Here is a 21914-nt window from a genome sequence, read left to right as displayed (position 1 = left end):
ATCCTATTTAAAACGCAGGCATAGGGACGCCTGGGTGGCTCAATTGGTTAAGCAGCTGCCTTCAGCTCAGGTTATGATCCCAGCGTCCTGGGATCAAGTCCCACATAGGGCTCCTTGCTCAGCAGGGAGGCTGCTTCTCCCTCTGCCTGCCTGTGCTCGCTTTCTCGCTCTCCCTCTCTCTGACAAATAAATAAAATCTTTTAAAAAAATAAAACGCAGGCATATTTTTAAAAAGATTTTATTTATTTATTTGACAGAGATCACAAGTAGGCGGAGAGGCAGGCAGAGGGGGTGGGGGAAGGTGGCTCCCTGCCGAGCAGGGAGCCTGATGTGGGGCTCCATTCTAGGACCCTGAGATCATGACTTGAGCTGAAGGCAGAGGCTTTAACCCACTGAGCCATCCAGGCGCCCCAAAACACGGGCATATTTGAAACCCGGAGTCCTTTAATTTCTTTTGCAGAAATAGGGGAGTGGGGTTTTTGGCCACTTTAGCTCTAGGAAATTTTCCTACCTGGAAGGAAGGACGCCTTAGTTCAAAATTTTGTTTTAATAGACGACAATAGTTATAGGTTAGGATACTGCACCGTTTCAAAACACCTGTTGTTTGAAGTCCTGGATTCATTTACTGAAGCTTTCTCGACTTTTTAAAAAACTGCCTTTAATTTAGGGGATTCACCGGATTCTGCTGATGTATGTGTCCCGCCTCTATTCGTTCCAAGCCAGAAGCTGGGCAGGATGATCTTTGGGATAATCTACAAAAAGCGCCCGAATCTGGCCACTAACTCAGGTGCGGGAGAAAATCTGCACAACTAGCCAAATACACGGTTATAGCAGTAGAAAGGGAGCGAGCACAAACGAATACGGGACCTAGAAGCCCTGGCACAAAAGTCTGGGCAGTAAGAACCGCAAGCACCCCGGCTTCGGGGCGCCAGCTGTGTGTGGTTTCCATGGAAACGGCCCTCGAAGGTTCCGCCCTCTCGCCGCCAGAACCAATCAGGGCCAGGGAGGGATCCAGCGCAGGCTTAAAGTGCGTCAGCCTGCCAAAGCACCGCCTCGGGGATGTGGGTGGAGCTGGGGCGCGCATGCGCCCTCTCCTTCGGCGCACGCGCCCTCCCAGCATTCAGCGGGCGCGCGGGCGGCGGGCACCTCGGTCCCGGCTGCTGCGGACCCGGAGCGGGCGGAGGCGGCTGGCGGCGGCAGCTGAGGCAGCGCGAAGTGGACCAGGTGGAGGGAGGGGCCGCCGGTGCACACCCGCCCGCCATGAAGCCCCCGGCAGGTACCGGCTGCCCCTCGGAGCGGACCCGCTCAGCGGCCCCGGGCGTCCCCTGCACCCTCGCGCCTCCCGGGGACTCGGGCCTAGGAGCCGAGCCCGGTGGCCCCCGAGGGGCGGGGGCCTGGGTGGGGGGAATGGGTCGGCGACCCCGGGACCCCGGCCCCTCGGCGGCCGAATGAATGAACCCGCTTTTCCAGCGCTTCATCGTTCGGCCGCTCCGTGTGCGCGGCTTCAGCCGAGCGCGCGTCGGGCCCCGAGGGCGGACGCCGGGGGACTCCGGGGGACACCGTGCGTTCCAGGCGGCATTCGGAGCTGGAGCCGGGCGTTCCAGCAGCGGGGGTCGGGGGTGGGCTGACGGCGCTTCTCCCGAGAGGGCGGCCCCGAGGGGCTTCTCGGAGGAGGCGGCCCGAGTCAGCCCGGACCCCGGGGGGAGAAGCAGGGTGCTGCCGTGACCCGAGCGCGGGCCTCCGCGGGCGGCGGGAACTGCGAGGGCAAAGGCGGGGAGGCAGAACGCACCTGGGAGTCCCTTTTATTTTAGGGGCCGAGGGGCGTCGTGAAAGGGTGTTCGTTATGGGAGCGACGGGATGTCCTGTGTTCAGAAAGTGGCCCGGGTCGCTGTGTGGTGCCCCCTGAGTTTTCGCTTGCTGACCCCCCCCTCCCCGTTCTTTCTCCAGCCGACCGTCGTGCTGATTGCATTAAAGAGGATCGTAATTAGGGTTACTCGGGCCTCAGGAGGGCGGGAATCTGGCCTGTCTTGTTTGCGGCAGGTCGTTAGCCTGGGACCCGGCGCGGAGGCGGCCGCGGAAACACCGCGGATAACCGGTCTGCTCCAGTCTTTCAGGTCCCGGCTCCTCCCGGAGATTTTGCGGGCCGCTCTCCGCTTACCGCGTCTCCTGTCCTGTCCGCTTCTGGAGCCGTTGTTTACCACCACGTGTAACACAGACCCACGTCCTTTCTCCCTGAGCTCACGGCAGTCCGTTCGCCAGAATGTCCGGCCTGTCCTGGCTCAAGCGCCCTTCTTTTTCCCACTTGGTTTCTGTTGGGGGTCCTCAGCCCGCGTGATTGTGCCACGCCAGGGCCCACTGGGCAGTGTGTGGGGACGACTGCGGGCGCTCCTGACATGGAGTGGTTGGGCACCAGGGGTGCTGTTCAGTACCCTACAGTGCCCAGGGCGGACCCCCACCCCAGACAGTGACCCAGCCACAGACGTGGATAATGCCATTAAGAAACCCTGCCCTTGGGGCGCCTGGGTGGCTCAGTGGGTTAAGCCACTGCTTTCGGCTCAGGTCATGATCTCAGAGTCCTGGGATCGAGCCCCGCATCCGGCTCTCTGCTCTCTAGGGGAGCCTGCTTCCTCCTCTCTCTCTGCCTGCCTCTCTGCCTGCTTGTGATCTCTCTGTCAAGTAAATAAATAAAATCTTAAAAAAAAAAAAAAAAAAAGAAAGAAACCCTGCCCTAGAGATGCCAAGCGCCTGTCCCAGCCGGCAGGGCCCTGCAGAGATCCTGTCCCTCTTCGGCGTTCACAAAAAGGCAGGGGGTTCAGGACCACTGGGGCCCTGCTTAACTCCCTACCGTGCCAGAGGGGAAACGGGGCTCAAGTGGGTGTTTCCCGGAGCAGCTTCTGCTTGCTGTTCATTCCATACTCTGCTAGGGGGCAGTCACACAAGCCTGTGTTCCTTAGTTCAAGTGATTCAGGGCAGCCGTAGTCCTGTGAGACGCCCAGGTGCTGCAGGGATGCCATTGGGATATCTGAGAAAGGAACATGGAACAGAAGATTCCATGGGTTGGGGCTCAGGGTAGAGGGGTTAGCCTGTGGGAAGGCCTAGGAGATTCCTTGAAGAAAGAGGGTGTGTCTAGGCACAGGGCAGCTGGCCAGACCCGCCGTGCAGGTCCCAGTAGAGTCTGCGTGGTGTAGACCAGGGGCGGTAGAGGGCTCGCTAGTGTAGGCTTGGCGGGTCACACACTCGGTCTCCTGCAACAGCATTTTGACCCTGTGAGCTGTACAAAAACAGGTCGTCTTTTGCCAACTCCTGGTATAGACTTCCAGTAAGGGTTGAAGCGGGTGGGGCCCTGGAAACGGGGCAGGAAGCTCTGACAACTGCATTCGTGCAGAGGTGGGGGTGCACACGCTCCGCTGATTCACAGAGTTGAAGCCCAGGTCAGACTGCACAGGTATGAATCCCACCTCTGCCACTTGCTGATGTGGGGTCGCAGTGTGAGACTTGAATTCTCCAAATCTCAGGACCTCCATCTGTATGGCAGGGGCCACAGAGGACCCAGAACCGCGCATCTGTGAGGGAGTGAAAGTAAAACATCTTTACCCTGAACACCGCACAGCAGTTTAAGGGACCGTTGTTTTCACAGACCACAGTCTCTCGTCCAAAAACCCTTGGGGCCAGGGGTGTTTTAGTAATCAGTAATTTCCCTTGTTTGAGGAAAGTAACATGGTATAAACGTCCTGTTACGTCAGGGGATGTCGGGGGTAGCCCCCCGTGATCAAACGAGTTAACTCAGAGGAAGGTGTCTACCGCGTATCCACACCGCCCTGCCGACGTTGGGGCTGGGCCATTGTGGGGTGTCCTGGAGCCGAGGGGGTGTTGAGCAGAATCCCCGTCCACCCCCCGCTCGATGCATAGCATCGCTCTGCAGTTGCAACAAGCACAAGCGTTCTCAGATCACAGCCGAGTTTGTGTCTCCTGGGATGCAAGAGCTTCTGCTTTAAGGGATCGGTCACTCTGCGCGCCCCCACAAAGCCCTTGTGTGGGGAAACCATGCTCCTGCCCTTGTCCTCCAGCCCCTACTTAGTCAAACCCTAATTCCGCCCTTGAAGCAGACACGTTCAGTATGGGGCTCTGTCTTCTCTGTCCAGCCTGTGCAGAAGGCGCCCTGGACACAGCGGCCCCGTGCTCCGTGGAGAACTACCTACGATGGGACCTGAGCGCCCAGCAAATAGGGGAGCTCACCGTGGAGCTCATCGAGCAAACTAAGCGCGTGTATGACCAGGTGGGCTCACAGAAGTATGAAGACGTGTCCTACGAGAGTACCCTCAAGGCGCTGGCTGACGTGGAGGTGTCCTACACAGGTAATCCGGGTCAGGATCCAGGCAGGGGGGGCCGAAGCACCTCAGGCCTTGGAGATCCTGGACCCTGGCCATGAGCGAGGCCTCCTCGTCCCCAGGGGGGCGGTGATGGCTGGAGGAGCTAACGGTGGGGGCGGGGCGCTAAAGGCATCTGCTGGGCAAGAGGCAGCCCGGGCACAGCCTGGCGGTGGGCTGTCCTGGGCTGTCATCTGAGGGGCCAGAGCAGGACGGCGTGGCTGACAGCTCAGGTGCCGGGAGCCGGCTCCCATGTCAGCCTCCAAACCAGAGCCACTCCTTGCTCCTTTCTGTGTCCGGGGAGATACTGGCTTTCTCTCCGAGCGACTCAACTTGGCCCCCTTCGCTTTTCTTCTCCCCCCTCCGCTTTGGGAAACCTGATGCCCGCAGGTGTTCTCATCACCACGCGACTGGATCCGGATTCTCTCCTCCTTGGGGTGTTGGCCCCCTTGTGAGAGCCGAGGTGCTCAGTGAGATCGATGCGGTGCTGCTTCCCCGGGTCCCGCTGTGAAGGTTGACGGTGTGGGGACAAAAGGCCGAGACAGTCTTAAAGCAGAGAACGCTGAGCTGAGGAATCCTTGCCCCTGGGTCTCTAGCAGAAGTCCTTCTTCAGGGAACCTTTGAGCATCTCTGCTGGGGGCTTCTCCCGGAGCCTCCCCGTGCTGCTGGCCGGTGCCGTGGGTTTCCATGCTGCCTTCAGGTGGTGCGCCTTTCCGGAGAGGCTCTCGGCAAATGTGCGAGGCTGATTCCTGCCTGTTGGCCGCACCCCTGCCGGACACCAGCTTCGCTTCCACAGCCTTTCTTTCTGTCTCCCTGCAGTAGCCCAAGGAATTTTATTTTATTTTTAAAGCTTTTATTTATTTGAGAGAGAGGGAGAGAGGGTACACTTGTGCATGTGCGCGTGACGGAAGAGGGCAGAGGGAGAAGCAGACTCCCTGCTGAGCAGGGAGCCTGCTGGGGACTCGATCCCAGGACCCCGGGATCATCCCCTGAGCCGGAGGCAGACGCTTCACTGACTGAGCCCCCCAGGCGCCCACTCCCCCAAGGAATTGTAACGGGAGCTAGAATTGAATCACGGCATTCCCCTCGGCCAGCTGCTCAGTGTCCCACTGCCCTCTGGACCCAGGCCAGAGTCCTTGATGTTGCTTTTGGTGCGACTCCGCTCCCGGAGTTCGCGTGTGCCCGGCTGTGTGGCCGCTTGCGTGCACTCACACGCGCCCATCTCGCAGCTTCATGCACCCGCTGCTTTGCTGATGTTGGGCTCCTCTGTGATCACAGAGCCCCTTCCTGCGCCCCCTCTGCTCACGCTGGCTGCTTGCTTTGATCCCACACTACACCGTTCTGTTGTCACACTGGGTACAGTTACGTGCGCTTGTGAGCCTGTAAATCCCAGAGGGAAAGGTGCTGTTTCTATCCTCTTCACTGTCCTCTCTCAGGCCACGGGCAGCAGGTCTGCCCTGGGGCCACAGGAGCGACCGAGCTGTGATTTGAACGCAGGTCTTTTCAGTGCAGAGTGTATGCCTTTAAAAACCAAGTGCTCAGTTGGGATCTGATTTTATATGTCACAGAATTTGTTGAAAGCATACATTTCAAGGGTTTTTGTACTCAGAGTTGTCCAGCCATCACCAAGTTCTAATTCTAGAACATTCCATGACCTCAAAGTGAGATCCCCATCAGCTGTCATCCACCCCCTCCCCAGCCTCCGGCCCCTATTAGATCCCTTCCCATCCGTGGAAGAGCCTCGTCTGAGTGTGTCACACGTGTGGACTCACACCCTGAGTGGATTTCTGTGTCTGGTTCCTTCCCTGAGTGTCGTGGGCTCGGGGTCCGTCCCCAGGGCTGCGCAGGGGGCGCCTCGCTCCTGCTGGCGGCCGTGGGACGCTCCCGTGCGTGGGGCCCGCGTTGCGTTTGTCCGCCCCCCTGTCAGCGGACATTTGGGTCGCGTCCACGTGGGTTATTCCCGGTCCTGCTGTGAGCGCGTGTGATTTTCGTGTGATGGTGTGTAGGCACCTAGTGGTGTGTTGCTGGGTCAGGCGGTGACGGTTAAAGCTCTCACGACCGCCCCCGCTTCCTCTATTTAACGAGATGCAGACGTGCTCTGTCAGTTAGAAAGTTGCTCGTGAGTTTAGAATGTTGCTGTTGGCGGCCGTGGCTCTTCTGGATCCTGTCACACTTCTCTGTTACGGCCCTTTCCTTGGAGTTCGGGAGCTGGGTCTTTCCGTCAGACTGTGAGATCCCTGAGGACGTGGATGACCGTGCCCCTTGCCCCTTTCTTCCCTTCGGCTCCCAGTCCGGGGCCTGGTGTGGAGGGCGTTTCGCTGAACAGATCGGCGGACGTGCCTGAGCCGCGTGCCTGGTGGGGCCGCGGTCGGTGCTGGCCGGTTTCTGCCGGGGCCCGTCTTCACGCCCGTCCTGTTCGCTCCCCGTTTCAGTTCAGAGGAATATCCTGGACTTCCCGCAGCACGTGTCTCCCTCGAAGGACATCCGGATGGCCAGCACAGAGGCAGACAAGAGGCTGTCCGAGTTCGACGTGGAGATGAGCATGAGGCGCGACGTGTACCAGAGGGTCGTCTGGCTGCAGGTGAGGCCGGCACGTGCTGGGGAGACAGCGGGGCGCGGACCGGCATCCGGATGGGCACTGCTGGGTTGGAGCCTCTGCAGACCTGATTGTGGTGTTCCTCAGGCTTTGGGAGGTGGAGAGTGAGGGGCCCCGGGGGTGGCGGGTGGGGGTCCCTGCATGACAGTGGAAACGCACTTCGGGCCGCTGAACCGTGCATTTAAGAACGGCTGAGGCGGTAGGTGTTGTGTCGTCTTTTGCTGCAGTAAAGAAGCATGAGAGAATGACACAGACAAAGGCAGAGGAACACAAACAGTAGAGCCTAGAGCGCCTAGGACGTTGTATGCCTTTCCTGCACACACCACATGCTTCCATCGTCCTGACCCCACCGGCTGCTCTGAGGGCTGGTGTCGGGGTGAGCCGTGGGGGGTGCACAGGCGCTCCTCCATCCGTTCCCTTAGTGCCCGTGTCCCCTTGGTCAGGAGAGACCCCGGCGGGCTCGGGCACAGGCCCGGGTGGGGGGCCGTGGACATGCAAGCAAGATTCTGTGTTGAGTTGTAACGTCGAGACCTTCGTAGATGTACGTGTGGTCGTGAGAGAGAACTCGGAGCCTGCCTGTGCTTGGCCTGGTTTCCCCAGCATAATACTTTGCAAAACCGGTCACCATCACAGCCAGGGTGGCGGCCTGGAGGTCGCCTTCTGCTCCCATTCACATCCGACCAGTCACCCGTGGGAGGCGCTCCGGGCCGGTGTGGGTTTGGGCTGTTCCCAGGAAGCAGGAGCTCGTGGGCAGGTTTCGTGTGGACATGAGTCTTCGTGTCTCCGGGATGGATGCCCGGGAGAGCCCTTGCCCAGTCGGGTGGGGGTCGTAGCTGCTGTCCCCAGCGGCCACACCATCTCGCGTTCTGCGGGGAGGTTCGCACAAGCGCCCCAGTCTCCTGCCCCCTCACCGACCCCTGTTAGTATGTCCGTGTTCCGTCGCACACGGGACTGTGGTTGTCTTGCTCTAGGAGAAAGTGCAGAAGGACTCGCTGAGGCCAGAGGCCATGCGGTACCTGGAGCGACTGATCAAGCTGGGCAGGAGGAACGGGCTGCACCTGCCCGAGGAGACTCAGCAGGTGAGTGCCAGCCCGCGGAGGTGGGCGGGGGCCCGGAAGCGAGCGGCCTCCGGGGGCCCAGCCTCGGGCTGTGTGCCCACCTCTGCTGCCTGAGTTCTGGGAGGGGGGTCTGTGTGGAGCAGCTCTGCCTTTGCACCCACCCTGCTCCGGGTTCTCCCGGGTCACGGTGTGGCTTTCCCGAGAGCGTGGCACTCCTTCGGCCACGGAGAGCGGGCACAGTGCCGGGGGCACAGCTCCGCTGCTTCTCTCCGTGACTCGGGCACCATGGCATCAAGGGGGAGCTCACGCCGGCGGGGCCTCCTGTTCTCTGAGCTCTGCCATTGGCAGCGTGTCTTCCCCGATACCACAAGTGGCTCCCCGGGACAGCAGCTGGGTGTCCCGCGGGCAGCCTCTGTCAGACACCGTCTACCTGGCGGTCGTGTCTGGTCCCACAGCCTCAGGGCTTGGCCCCTCGAGACGGCGCCGACGTGACACTGCGGTCTCACATCCAGGCTGTTCTCTCTACTTCTGAACGACCACCCTATGGTTCAGCGGTTCCCGCCGCGTCTTCCCCGCGTTCACGTCGTTCGCTAGAGCAGCTCACGCGACCCAGGAAACGCTTGCTCACTGTTACTTACGTAAAGGGTCTAATGTGGCACAGCAAGGTCGGGGGAGAGGCACGGAGCTCTGCCCTCCCTGTGAGCCCTGCCGGAAGCCTGTCCTTCAGGAGTTCTGTGGGGGCCTTGTTGCGTGGGCGTGACTGATGACCCCGTCGGTGACTGCCGGACACTGCAGGTGGGGGACCTCCCCGCCCAGCGCAGGCAGGAGGCGCCTCACCGCTCCGTCCGCGGGGGCCGTCCTCGGGGGCGTTCCAGAGTAGTCTTGTTAACATGCCCCGAGTGCGGTCGGAGGGGGCTGGGGATAAGGAACACGGTGGTCCGCACTCCTGTCGCTTGGGCAGTTTATTATAGTGTCTTGTTACCACAGGAGAAATTCCGAGGCTTTCGGGAGCTGCGTGCCAGGAGTGACAGCGCTGCCTGTCATAAGCCCGGCCTCACAGAGGGCGTCTCCTGCGCGCTGGCCTGCGTTAGCGGGCGAGCAGGGCCGTGCCTCCCACCTGTCCGGCGGTTAATCACGGAGGATCGTCGTATGCCCCACCCCCTCCCCGTTTTCTCCGGGCGCCGGGCAGCGCATGAGGGAGACGGCCGGGCCGCGGGCTCTGGGCTGGCTGGTTTGCACACACGAGGTGCCCTTCGGGCGGCCACCCCTCGGAGAGGACAGTTCTCCAGGGTCAGTGAGCCCCCCGGGTGGGAAAGCACAGGACGCAGAAAGTGGAAGACGCAGTTAATGCCGACACTAGGTCTGCACCCAGAGCTCCGCGACCGTCCCCCTTGTCACCTAGAAGGACGGTTTTCTGATTAGGTCGGCACATCTGCCTTGTTGCAGAAACTAGGACTCAGAGATGAGGCGCGTGTGACGTTAAAACCAACGGCAGTGACGGGCTCCTGCTGACGTGTGTGGTGCCGTGTGCGACTCCTGGTCTTGGGGTCGTGGGATCGAGCCCCGTGTTGGGTGTAGAGATTATATAAAAATGGAAATCTTTTTAACACAGGTTTTGTTTTTTTTTTTTTTTTTTAATTACTGTATATTGTTGGGGCAGAGAGTTTGCGTGCGCATAAGGCAGGGCCGTGCAGGGAGAGAGAATCTCAAGCAGACCCCCTGCTGAGTGGGGAGTCTGATGTGGGGCTCCATCCCCGGACCTTGAGATCACGACCTGCGTCGAAACCAGGAGTCAGACACCTGAGCCACCCGGGCGCCCCTGTAAGAATTAAGAACCTTAAAAGCAAAAACACAAAAACCAGGGCCAGTGGGACTTGAGTCCAATTCCACGGCAGGAGTCGGGCCCAGAGCCCGGCGCTGCACCCACTCCAGTGGCTGCGGGTGCCACAGGCCGCCAGAGCGGCGGAAGCACAGCTGTCGTTTTTGTTTGTATAAAGCAGACGCCGCACCTAACTCAGGGCTTGAACTCGCGACCCCGACCCAGAGTCAGGTGCTGCCCTGACTGAGCCGGCCGGGGGCCCCACGGTTCCTGCAGCTCCGGCCTTTTCAGGGTTGTTGAAAGGCTGGCGTGTGTGCACAGGCGGGCGGTGGGCTGCACGGACGGTGACTTGAGAGCCCCCGTGCCGAATGGGACACAGGGAGCCCGGCGTGGAGCCGGGGCGGCCAGCCGGGTGGGGACTCCGGAGGGCACATGCTGTCTCCCTGCCGCATCTCAGAGCCGTAACTGGCACGGCTGCCGCAGCGGGGGGCCAGGCAGTGAGCGGCAGTGCCTGGCGCAGGGTTGTGGCCAGCAAGGCCCAGTCTGCCTGTGTGGGCTGATTCCGGCCAGGGTCTTACCCAAGGAGCCCCATGTTCCCTGCAAACCTGCCCCCGCCTGTCCCCTGCTGGCTCAGAGCAGCTGTTGTCACGCCGAGGGGTGGGCTCTGCTCTAGGCCCCCCTGGAGGGGACGGCGGGCTGACCTGGGGGCCCCATCAGTAGTTCCCGCGTTGAGGCCTAGCCTTGCTGCTCTGTCAGGATGTCCAAAAGCCTCGGCTGTGGACTGGAAGGCGGCAAGGTCCAGAGCGCTCTTGGCGGGGGATGCGTCACAGATGGGGACGCTAGCCTGAGGTCCCCGGGGTCGCTAGGGCCGTTCAGTGTGGAGGCCACTGTCTGTGCTATCGGCACCGTGCCGACTGGTGTTGGAACCTGACGTCTGTGTCTTCCCCATCCCCTCTTCCCGCCTCGCCTGTCTCTTCTGCTGGTGGGCCCCCCCCCCCCGCGGCAGCGCTGGCTCACAGCTGTGCTCCTCCCCGCAGAAAATCAAGAGCATCAAGAAGAAGCTGAGTCTTCTGTGCATCGACTTCAACAAGAACCTGAACGAGGACACGACCTTCCTGCCACTCACGCGCGAGGAGCTGGGTACTGGTGGGGGCGCAGGGGGGCGCGGGGGGCTGACTCGAGGTCTCAGGACCCTCCCGGGCTGCAGCCACCACCTGCAGGCTTGCGCAGTGCGGGGACATCTGTGTCCCACTGCCCTGGGCCAGGGGGTTTCTTCCCTTGGAGCAGTCAGTGCTTTGGAATCTGTGTTTCTGGACCCTTCCTTGAGCCGTGCTGGGGGTGCTGGGTTAGGCGGCTGAGCGGGCCGGGTTTCCCCTTTGGGACCCGCTCCCCTGCCTGCTGCTGGTCCTGTTTCAGTCTTGTGAGAGGATCGGATCGACTGAGTCCAGGTGATCGTTGTTCCCGAACCCGGCTGTAGGCGGGAATTCCCGAAGATTGGGGCTGAGACATCTTTTCCGATTTTTACTCTTTTCTTCGCTTGGCCCAACTGTTTTGTTGGGAAAAACTTCATACTGTTGGAAGCCCCGTGTCTTCGGCTCTCCTCGCCCCGCTGATGGGGCGCTTTCTGTCCCTCGCGAGGACGGTGCCAGGCCTGTGTTCTTCCCGAGGCAGGAGAGTCCTCCGTGGTCCTGGGGGCCTTCCCCAGGGGCACACCTGGCGCCGGGAGGGGGCCGGGCGCGGAGCAGCCACGTCAGAGGGAACACGGCCCACGGCCCCTGCTGCGCCATCGAGGACACTGTCTGTGCTCCTCTCCCTTGTCCGGTCCGCTCCCAGAGCCCCCGTCACATGGAGTCATGCCGACTCTTTGGGCTCCTGTCCTGACGATCCGCCCCTTGGCCATTCACGGAAGCGTCACCTCCCCTGATGTGGACACTTCCGAGAAGCTCAGGCCAGCGGTCGCGCTGCTGCCTGTGTGAGCCCTGCCAGTCCTATGTCAGGCGCTGGGGCGTCATGGCCGTGACCTTGCGGCTACCTGGCGGGTGGCCGTGCCGGGCCTCGCTGCCAGGCCCCCCGCCCCCGGAGGCCCCCGAGGGCAGCTTGCTTGCCGAGGGGCCCACCCACAGTGGCGGGTGTTCCTGAGCGGGGCGTGCGCTCTGCTGTCCTTTGTTCTGGTTCATTCCCTTCCCTGCCTGGGCCTTGGGCGGCAAGTCTCCCCACGTGGCTCCCGTGTAAGGACAGGTGGCCAGGTGTCTTGGCCAGAGGAGGGTCCCGGGTCTTGAGCTCAGCAGACGAGTTTGCTCGCCCACCTCCTCGTGTGGGCCGGCTCTTCCGCCCATTTGTCTGGCCCGAGGGGCCTCGCTGTCTCAGCCTGGCCTCGCGTGGGTGCAGCCGGCCGCCCTGGCCTCGGAGGGCGGGGCGGTGACCACAGCCAGGGTGGCCTGGCCAGCCCGCCCGCAGGTCGTGCTCTGCAAGCGTGTGGCGCGGGTGGATTTTCCTCGGCTTGCCGGAGGGAGAGGTGGTGTCTGCTTACAGCCTCGGACAGTGGGTCTCTCTCTCCCTCCCTCCCCCCACCCTGAGGCCCAGGTGCTTGGGGAGGGGGCTTCTCTGCCTGGGGCCTCCCTGGAGGTGCAGCTGCTCCCCCACCAGCGGCTCCCCGGGGGTCCTGGGCTACGGTTCCTCACTGTCCCCGCTGGGTGAGGCTCCCGCCACCGCTTTTCTGACCCTGTCGTTCCTCATGCGTTCATGTGCGGGTCTCTCGGGTCAGAACCGCCTCCCCTCACCAGGAGTGGGTTTATCTGTGGCATCGGTGTGGATGGAGGCCGTTACCCTGGGGGCTGTGGACTGCTGCTGTCCCTGTTTGGGTGCTCAGCTTGTCCCACTTCTACCTCGGGCCTCTGCAGCATGAAGCGTCCCTGTTACTCCGCGAGCGCCTCTCTGGTACTTGGGTTCCAGGCCCGTCTGCTCTTGAGAAACGGTGGTGTGGGTGCCCGGCGTGCCGGGGCCACTGCGGGCTTGTTCCCAGGCCCCGTCGCAGAGTCAGGAAATGGGTGTCTGGTGCACACGCACACACGCATGTGCTCATGCGCAGCGGGCCTGGAGGCTCTGCCCGGCACTGCCCACCCTGCCACACGGCGTCCCTTCCCTGCTGGACTGAGGTGAGGGCCCCGGGCGAGCTGCCCTTGGAAGGAGCTGTGGGCCAGGTGGGAGCCGGTGGCCCCTGGAGGCTTTCCGTCTGCAGTGATGTGCCCTGATCTACCTCTGGGGGATGGTTCAGGGGCCGGGCTCCAGGTTGGGGGCCGTGGCAGAAGTGCGGCCATCCCGAGGCCGAGGGCGGCACATGTCCTCTCCCGATGGTGCTGTTGGAGGAGGGGTGAGGCGAGGGACTGCAGTTCCTGGAAGCCCCGTGTCAGGGCTTGAGCCACAGGGAGCTTTTCCTCCCTGGGAGCCCTGGCGGGAAGGGCCGCAGCTCTCCGTCTTCCCGGAGGGGCCCAGGGCAGGTTGGGGAGGCCGGGCCTGGCGTCCTGCTCCCTGTAGGCTCCCAGCCCTAACCCCTCGCACGGAGGGAAGCCCGCCAGCCCGCCCCAGCCGCCCAGGCCCGTGGCAGCGCTGGTTTCCTGTTCCCGCAGGAGGCCTGCCGGAGGACTTTTTGAACTCTCTGGAGAAGATTGGGGATGACAAGTTGAAAGTCACCCTCAAGTACCCACACTATTTTCCTCTCCTGAAGAAGTGTCGTGTGCCCGAGACCAGGAGGAAGGTGGAGGAGGCCTTCAACTGCCGCTGCAAACAGGTGGGACGGCGGCGCCCAGAGGTCGCGGCCGCCCCGCCTGCGCGGTGCCCGCCAGGCTCCGGGGTGGGCAAGCCCCAGGCGAGCTCAGCCTGCCCCTCCGAGACGTCCGTGTCGGGTCTGGCTCTGGGCCCAGGCCACAGCTCAGGGTCTGATCCCTTCCCCAACCCAGTCCCGTGTCTGTGTGACCGTCCGCTGCTCCCACGCCATAGCTTTGGTCACCCGCCCCCCCCACAGTGGCGTTGCTGGCCTTGGGTGGGCTCTGGAGACACGCCCTCCCCTTTTCTGTGACTTGCGTGGCGGCCTGGGCCCTCGAACGGCGGCCGGGGGCTCATCTTCAGCGCACAGACCTCCGTTCACACACAGACGCTTGTGTGTGTCCACGCCGTGGTATGGCCTCACTTCTGCTCAGTGTCTCCCGCAGACCGGGGTGAGCGCTCCGCGCATGGTGCCCCCGAGGCTCACGTGGCCCACGTCGCTCTCCACTCACGGCCCTCGAACCTCTCCCAGTTACACCCTTTCTGGTTCCAAAAGGGACCCGAGGGCTTACGGAGACGTGTGTGTTATGGGCAGACCCAGGGCAGTCCCAGCCACTTAGGCCATGGGAAGGGGGAGGGAAGTGAGCCGCAGCCAGCTGGGTGTGGCGTTCCAGAGCCGTGCTGGCCCTGGGACTCGAGTGGGAGGGGGTGGGCCGGGCGCCCACAGACCGGTCGTTGGTCGCTTCCAGGAGAACTGTGCCATCCTCAGAGAGCTGGTGACCCTCCGGGCCCAGAAGTCCAGCCTGCTGGGGTTCAGCACGCACGCTGACTACGTCCTGGAGATGAACATGGCCAAAAGCAGCTGGGCGGTGGCCACTTTCCTAGGTAACCCTGCCGCCCCCAGCCTCCCGCCGCGCTCTCCCGGAGTGCGGCTCGGGGTGTTCTTGGCTGTGTGTGACGAGGCTTAGAGCCCCATTGTGTCCACCCTACGGTGGGGGGGTCCTGACACCTCCCTGACCCCGGTTCAGCCTCTAGGGGCTCTAACTGGATGGCTGAGTGTAGGGTTCTGGGGTGAGCCTGCATCCGCCCCCGCTCTTCTGCCTCCCGGTGTGAGCTCTGGGCAGGTGTCCCCAGTGTCACCGTCCTTTCCTGCCCGGGGTAGGGGACTGAGCTGAGGTGTCTCGTGCCCCGGCATCCCCCACCCTCTCCCCGCACCCGCCCCCATCCCCAGCTGCTGTGGGGCGATGTCGATGTCGGTCTGGGTCGTTCCAGCATCCAGGCCTTCCAGGCGGGGTGCTGGGGCCCGAGGCTGTGAGGCCGTCATGCCTCGGACGGGGGCTGGTGGGGGAGCCGCTGGGGGGAGGTGGCCTAGACTTCCCTTCTGCCCTCCCCAGATGAGCTGGCCCAGAAGCTGAAGCCCCTCGGGGAGCAGGAGCGGGCCGTGATCCTGGAGCTGAAGAAGGCCGAGTGCGAGAGGCGGGGCCTGGACTTCGACGGGCGCATCAACGCCTGGGACATGCGCTACTACATGAACCAGGTGGAGGAGACGCGCTACAGCGTGGACCAGAACCTGCTCAAGGAGTACTTCCCCATGCACGTGGTCACCGAGGGCTTGCTCGGCATCTACCAGGAGCTGCTGGGCCTCACCTTCCACCCGGAGGAGAGCGCCGCGGTGTGGCACGAAGACGTGAAGCTGTACTCCGTGCGGGACTCGGCCTCCGGGAGGCTCATCGGCAAGTTCTACCTCGATCTCTACCCAAGGTGCGTGCGAGCTGCGCGGCGGGCCTCTGAGCCTCGCGACCCCGTCGGTGAAGCGGGTTGTGGGGCTGCCACAGCGCCAGTCGGCCGAGGGGTGGGAGTGCTCGCTGTCTGGGGAGGACGGTGCCTGGGAGGTTCCGGCCGAGGGGGTCAGATGAGTGTGGGGCAGGCCCCCGGCTCCCGGGCACCTGCTCCCGAGAAGCGGGTTTGAGCCACTCCGTGTGTCCAGCCGCCTTGGCTGCCCGCTGGTCGGAGGGGAATTGGGCTGGCGGAGTCCGGGCCTCTCTTGGGGTCGGGAGCTGTCTGGGCCGGGCCACGCGTGGAGCGGACCCCGGCCGGGCCCAACCCCGCGCCGTCCGCAGGGAGGGCAAGTACGGGCACGCAGCCTGCTTCGGCCTGCAGCCCGGCTGCCTGCGGCATGACGGGACGCGCCAGATCGCCGTGGCGGCCATGGTAGCCAACTTCACCAAGCCCACCCCGGACGCGCCCTCGCTGCTGCAGCACGACGAGGTGGAGACCTACTTCCACGAGTTCGGGCACGTGATGCACCAGCTCTGCTCTCAGGTGGGTGCTGGCGCGGCGGGGCGGGCGGGGCTGGCGGCTGCGTCTGGAGGCGGCCTCCATGCTGTGCGGAGCACGCCGCCCGGGTCACCACGGCCACGGCGGCGCCGTCTTGTGCCAGCTGCCGTCGCCGAGCCCTGCGGACGGCTGGCTGGCGGATGGACGCGCATCCCCGGGGGGCTGCGGGTGGGGGGTCTGCGGTCGGGGCGTCGGCCGCACCAGGTCCTTCCGAGGCCGTTCTCGGCGCGTAGCCGCGGTCTCCTCATGCCCTCACGCGGTCGTCCCTGGGTGTGTCTGTGTCCCCCTCTCCTCTCACGAAGACGCTGGCCGTCGGGTTAGGGCTGCGCCAGGGAGCGCCTTTTAAGTTGGATGTTTCAGCGATGATTAGTTCACCCAGTTACGCAGCCGTCACTGCTGTCCCAGCGTTGTGGAGCGTCTCCGTGACTGGAAAGAGCCTCAGATCTCTTAGTTGTCCCCACGCCCCCCCCCCAGCCCCCTCGAGCCCCCTTCCTGTCCGTGGAGGGGCCTGGCCTGGGGTGTCGCACGCGTGGACTCCTACCCCGTGTGGCCTCCTGTGTCTGGTTCCCTCCCTGCACGTCGTGGCCTCAGGGTCCGTCCGTGGGGCGGCAGGTGGAGGCCTCGCTCCTGCCGGGGGCCGAGGACTGGGCCCACACGGGGGATGCGCTGAGAAGCGCGTTTTGAGCAGAGGGTTTTGACCTTCGTGTGCAGTGCTCCGCCCGCTTCCTGCACGGATGCACTCTGTGTGTCTTGTTGAAGGGTCACGTTCTCCTGATTTTCGGGAAGTTGTGGCTTCAGCTCTTCACCTTCGTCCCTCGTCTGCTGCGCCGGCTGTAGTCTGCGGGGTGAGGGTTGGTGCTCGGTGGCCAGTGGCTCCTCAGGGCGGGACCGTGGCTGTGCAGCCCTGCGGGCCGTGTGCCCTGGCTGCCGGCTCCCGTTTGTGCTCCCCTCGGCTCTCCCTGCCCGGCGCTGGAGGCTCACGGGCTTGTCCCTCTTCTGCAGTGACTCCCATGGCTCCCTCGTTTCCTTCAGGTCTTTCCAGATACACAGTCTCAGTATTCGCAGCTCTTTTATTTATTTATTTATTTTTATTTTTTAAAAAGACTTTATTTATTTGACAGAGAGATCACAAGCAGGCAGAGAGGCAGGCAGAGAGAGAGGGGGAAGCAGGCTCCCCATGGAGCAGAGAGCCCGATGCAGGGCTCGATCCCAGGACCCCAAGATCATGACCCGAGCTGAAGGCAGCGGCTTAACCCAGTGAGCCACCCAGGCGCCCCAGTATTCGCAGTTCTGTGAAGTGGCTGCGAGCACAGAGTTTGCGGATCCTGAAGCAGGGCTCCTGCGGGAGCACAGGGTTAGGTCCCCGTGTCGTGTGTCTGATACGTACTGCTGGCTCGTCGCACTGAACTCCCAGCCCTCCGCGCCGTAGCTCATGCGTCCGACTGTGCTGTGTCTGCACGTTACGGCCGTCTTGTTCTCGGGAAAGCCGGATGGCACTTCAGCGTGGTAGCGGGGGTCCGTTTTTTTTACTTATTTCTGAAGATCTTGTTTACTTGAGAGACAGGGAGCGCACACATGAGTGGGGACAGAGCGGGGAGAAGCAGGCTCCCTACCGACGCGGGGCTCCATCCCAGGACTCTGAGATCATGACCTGCGCCAAAGGCGGATGCTTCACTGTTGGAGCCTCCCAGGCGGCCCTGTTGGGATCCATTTAAACAGCCCAATCGCCTACTGAAAAAACACAGAAATAGGGGGGAAGCTGTCAGCAGAGCATGGAAAGACCCAGTTAGAGCCAGAGCTGAAGCCCAGCGGCAGAGGGTTAAAAGACCACGAAGGGCCGCAGGTGTTGGTTTTGGGGATAGAAATTGTAGCAACTAGGAAGAGTCACAAATAGGGTCTGTGGGTAATGAGGCCCAACACATCCGCTCTCCCAGTTCCCCTGCCTCCCTCTGGGCCCTGAAGGGACTTGCCCAAGGTCGGGCTGCTCCCTTGGCCTAGTGGCCACCAGAGCGGATTCTAGCAGGACTTGAGGGAAATTTCCTACGTGAAAGCGGAGTCAGCACACCATGCCTCCGATACTGCCATACAGATCCATCACCTGCAGGCCCGTGCCTTTTGGGGTTTAGGACTTTTTTTGGGAGGGTCTAGGGCTTTTTGAGAGCGTTGGCTTTGTGGATGGACGAAGGGAACATAGGTGGCCAGCCAGGGGTGGCCGTGCTCCCCGTCCCCGTGTGTCCTGGGCCGGGATGGCTGTTATCCCCTGGGGAGCCGCTCCTGTCCCGTCCCCAGGCGTCGGGGCCTCGGGCAGCCTGCTGTCTGCTGGCCCAGCTGTGCCTGTCCGGAGAGTGCTGTGTGCCCGGGCAAGGCCGGTGGCTAGGAGCTGGCCTGGCAGGGTCCAGCCCTCCCTGCAGCTCTGCCCGCCCCCACAGGCGGAGTTTGCCATGTTCAGCGGGACGCATGTGGAGCGGGACTTCGTGGAGGCCCCTTCGCAGATGCTGGAGAACTGGGTGTGGGAGAAGGAGCCGCTGCTCAGGATGTCCCAGCACTACAAGACCGGCAGCGCCATCCCCCAGGAGCTGCTGGAGAAGCTCATCAAGTCCCGACAGGCCAACACAGGTGCCCGCGGGAGCCGCCCTTCGGCCCGGGGGCGTCCGGGAGGCCTTGGCACCGAGGCTGGGGAGGCGGGGAGCCTGGTGCCTGCCTTCACGGGGTTCTCCGCTGCTCGTGTGGGAGCTCAGGGCCAGCCTCCCTGTCTCCTTCTGCCCGTCAGGTCTCTTCAACCTGCGCCAGATCGTCCTGGCCAAGGTGGACCAGGCCCTGCACACCCAGACAGCCGCAGACCCCGCGGAGGAGTACGCCCGCCTCTGCCGGGAGGTCCTCGGGGTCCCAGCCACGCCAGGTAGCTGCCCGCGCGGTGGGCCCGCTGTTCTGGAGTGGGTCAGGGTCGTGGCCATTCCTGGAGTCAGAATGATCTAGTCAGGCCCATTTATAGATGACAGCTGAGGCCTGGGAGGAAGCAGACGGCCTCTGGCCCCTCGCTCTGTGTTCCTGGGCCTGCCAGCGTGTGGCAGGCCGCTGGTGGGTGTGAGCACTCCGTCCTTCCTCGCCGTCCGTCCCGGCGCTCGGGCTGGGTTCTGCTTCCCTCCCTGCCGGCCGCTGAGCTCCCGCACCCTGTGCCTCCCACGCTGTGCTCTGGAACAGGCCTGGGAGTGCTGCAAAGACTGGGGGTTTCATTGCCCCAGTCGGAGAGAGTAGGTCAGGCTGTGGTGTCTGTCCTGGTGCGTCACCGTACGCGCTTGGATTAGCACGTGTGAGAGTAATTGGGATTTCAGCGTGGGTGGTGCGGCGCTGTTTTAGTCTACGAGCACTTTAACAGTTCTTTCAAAAAGCTCAGCAGTGCGTACTCGCTGCTGCACGGGCATGTCTCGGTTTATCTTCTGTGCGAATTCTTTTTTTTTAATATAATTTATTTTATTTTTTTTTAAGATTTTATTTATTTATTTGACAGAGATCACAAGTAGGCAGAGAAGCAGGCAGAGAGAGGGGGGTGGGGAAGCAGGCTCCCCGCTGAGCAGAGAGCCCGATGCGGGACTCGATCCCAGGACCCTTGAGATCATGACCTGAGCCGAAGGCAGCGGCTTAACCCATGGAGCCACGCAGGCGCCCCTGTCTTCTCTGCAGATTCTTAAGTGTCAGCAGAGAACGGGCAAAGGTGTGTTTCTAGGAAGCTCCTGCTTTCTACAAATGTCGGGGCAGTTCATCTCCTCCTGGGTGTGTGTGGGTCATCTCTGACGGGGCTGGTTTGAGGCCCCCTTCTCCTGGCAAGGGGCCCTGAGGGGGCTGGGGGATAGACAGGCCGCGGTGAGAGCCATACCATGTCTGTCCCAGGGACCAACATGCCTGCAACCTTCGGCCACCTGGCAGGCGGCTATGACGCCCAGTACTACGGCTACCTGTGGAGCGAGGTGTACTCCATGGACATGTTCCACACGCGGTTCAAGCAGGAGGGCGTCCTCAATGGCAAGGTGAGGGCTGGCCGGCCACGCTGTGGGAGGGGGCCTGTCTGCAGAGGGAGCAGGGTACCTTTCGGCCCTGCTCCCGGCTGTGTGGGACCGGGGGAGGGGGGGCTGAGGCACCTGCCGGTCTTTGCGAGGTGCTGGAGATGGGCCCTCCCTCCTCCCCGAGGTTCACCACCCTGGACTGGGGGGTGGGGGCTTCGCCGGCGTTCCAGGCCTGTGTTCTGTCACCACAGAAGTTCGGCTCGGCCAGGGCTTCAGTCTGTGACGTGAAGGGCCTCGAGGAGTTGGGAGTGGATGGGGTTCCCGCACACACGTGCTTGTGTGCATAGCGTGCACACAGTTGTGGACACACGCGTGTGTTTGCGCACGCACGTTCTCTCTGACGCTGACACAGGCACCCCTGAGCCCACTCGTGGCGGGAGCAGGGGTGCTCGAGGGCTGCCGCCTGAGGACTGATGCCCCCACCCATGTCCCTAGCAGGTCGGCATGGACTACAGAAGCTGCATCCTGCGGCCTGGCGGCTCCCAGGACGCTGGCGTCATGCTGAAGCTCTTCCTGGGCCGAGACCCCAAGCAGGATGCCTTCCTCCTGAGCAAAGGGCTGCAGGTGGACAGCAGCGAGCCGCCGGCCTGCTGAGCCCCAGGCACTGCTGGCCCTGGCCCCGAGCTCAGCGCCCCGCCCCCGGCTCCTGCCACCCTGTTGCCTTAGCTCCCGGACGGGGCACAGGGTGGCCCGCAGCTCCGGGTGGGGTGTCGGGATAGGGTGAGGAGATGGGGTGTTCGTCCTCCCTGTCCATTCCTCCTGTCTGGTCTCCACAGGCCCCCCCCCGCCTCGGCGGCCGGCCTGGGCTGATGGGCTCTTATCCTCGAGATGCCTGGAAAGCTCTGTGTCCCGTCAAGCCCGCCAGTTCGTTGCACTAATCCATCCCTCTCTTGGGAAGTTTTGTGAGTGGAAAGATGGTGGTTCTTTGAAATGCAGCCATTAAAAAAAAAAAAAAAAAAAGGAAAGAGAAAAGAGACTGTTGGCCTGGTCTCTGACTCTTGTCCCTTCTGCCATGTCAGTGGTTGCACAGGGGGGACGTGCTCGTGCGCTCGGTACACCCTGGACTTCTTGGAAGTCAGCCCTCAGGCTAGGGACGCAGGCCGTCGACGGCGGCTCTGTGCTGGCGTGTCCTGGATGGGACAGGTCGGGGTCTCTGGGGGCCAGCTGAGCTGCCAGACTGCGTGCAGAGATGGGGGTGCCGGTGGGGGTTGCGGCACGGGCGTGTGGTGCCGCTTACCAGCAGGGACCTGTGTCCTGCCCTCCTCCCTGCTCCCGCATAGCCCCGGCCAGTGTCAGACCAGGCTCAGCTGTTCTGGAAGCTGGGAGGCCACAACCGCCCGCCTGTGCCCCAGCAGCTGGGATGGCGGGAGCAGGCGACAGGTGGCCGCCCGCCCTTGGGCCTGCTGGGCACAGCTCCTGTCTCGGCCCCTTGGCCAGACCTAGGGCTTTGTGATTTGACGGTTTCTGATTAATGGGCGCAGCTGCTGGTGCCAGGCTGTGACCTTTCTGGGCCATGTGACCTTGAAGACTAAGGCACATGTAGTCCTTTTGGCTCAGCTCCCTCTGGCTGCGAGCAGCACAGCCAAGTCCGGGCCTGGGGGACAAGCGGCCTTCCGGGGTGTCCTGGTAATTCTTCGGAGCGCCTCGGGGGTATTTCTGGCGGTGGTGCCGGCTCGGAGGCGTTTTTGAGCAGGACGGGTAGGTCTCCCCCCTTTCTTTGGTCTGGGCCATCCCCTGTGTTCTCTGTTTCTTGGTCTTTGTGCTCCTTGGGAGCCCTGCCACCTGCCCTGGAATTGTCCCCACCAGTCCTGTGTCTCCCCCTGCTCCGAGGGACCGATCCGTGATCCGTGGAGTGAGAGGCTACGGGGCTCCCTGTCCTTCTCCCTGAGGCAGGCAGCCGCTCCTGTCGGGCTG

General features: G+C 62.9%; 1 protein-coding gene across 2 annotated transcripts; it reads left to right on the top strand.

Moving 5' to 3' along the window:
* Positions 1-1178: 1178 nt before the first annotated feature.
* LOC111161713 (thimet oligopeptidase 1) lies at positions 1179-20960 on the top strand. 2 transcript variants are annotated; one of them, XM_022525582.1, is made up of 13 exons: positions 1179-1276; positions 4143-4355; positions 6800-6948; positions 7935-8042; positions 10878-10980; positions 13467-13627; positions 14352-14487; positions 14997-15363; positions 15723-15924; positions 18369-18555; positions 18710-18838; positions 19828-19964; positions 20436-20960. In XM_022525582.1, the coding sequence occupies exons 1-13, from the start codon at positions 1261-1263 to the stop codon at positions 20592-20594; spliced, it is 2067 nt and encodes a 688-aa protein (XP_022381290.1). In that variant the 5' UTR covers positions 1179-1260; the 3' UTR covers positions 20595-20960. The 2 variants fall into 2 exon arrangements, with proteins under 2 accessions (XP_022381290.1, XP_022381291.1); XM_022525583.1 differs by having other exon boundaries at positions 1180-1276; positions 20439-20960.
* The last annotated feature ends 954 nt before the right edge of the window (positions 20961-21914 follow it).

The sequence above is a fragment of the Enhydra lutris genome, unplaced genomic scaffold (genome assembly GCF_002288905.1).
Source record: "Enhydra lutris kenyoni isolate GAN:26980312 unplaced genomic scaffold, ASM228890v2 scaffoldscaffold86, whole genome shotgun sequence".
Classification (NCBI taxonomy): domain Eukaryota; kingdom Metazoa; phylum Chordata; class Mammalia; order Carnivora; family Mustelidae; genus Enhydra; species Enhydra lutris.
This window is presented reverse-complemented; position numbering and strand designations above follow the sequence as displayed.

What these genes read in the sequence shown, in the direction of transcription:
- LOC111161713 (XM_022525582.1), top strand. An exon ending in CGTGGAGGTGTCCTACACAG is followed by an intron (nt 4,356 to 6,799) that starts GTAATCCGGGTC and finishes TCCCCGTTTCAG; the next exon opens with TTCAGAGGAATATCCTGGAC. An exon ending in TGCACCAGCTCTGCTCTCAG is followed by an intron (nt 15,925 to 18,368) that starts GTGGGTGCTGGC and finishes CCGCCCCCACAG; the next exon opens with GCGGAGTTTGCCATGTTCAG.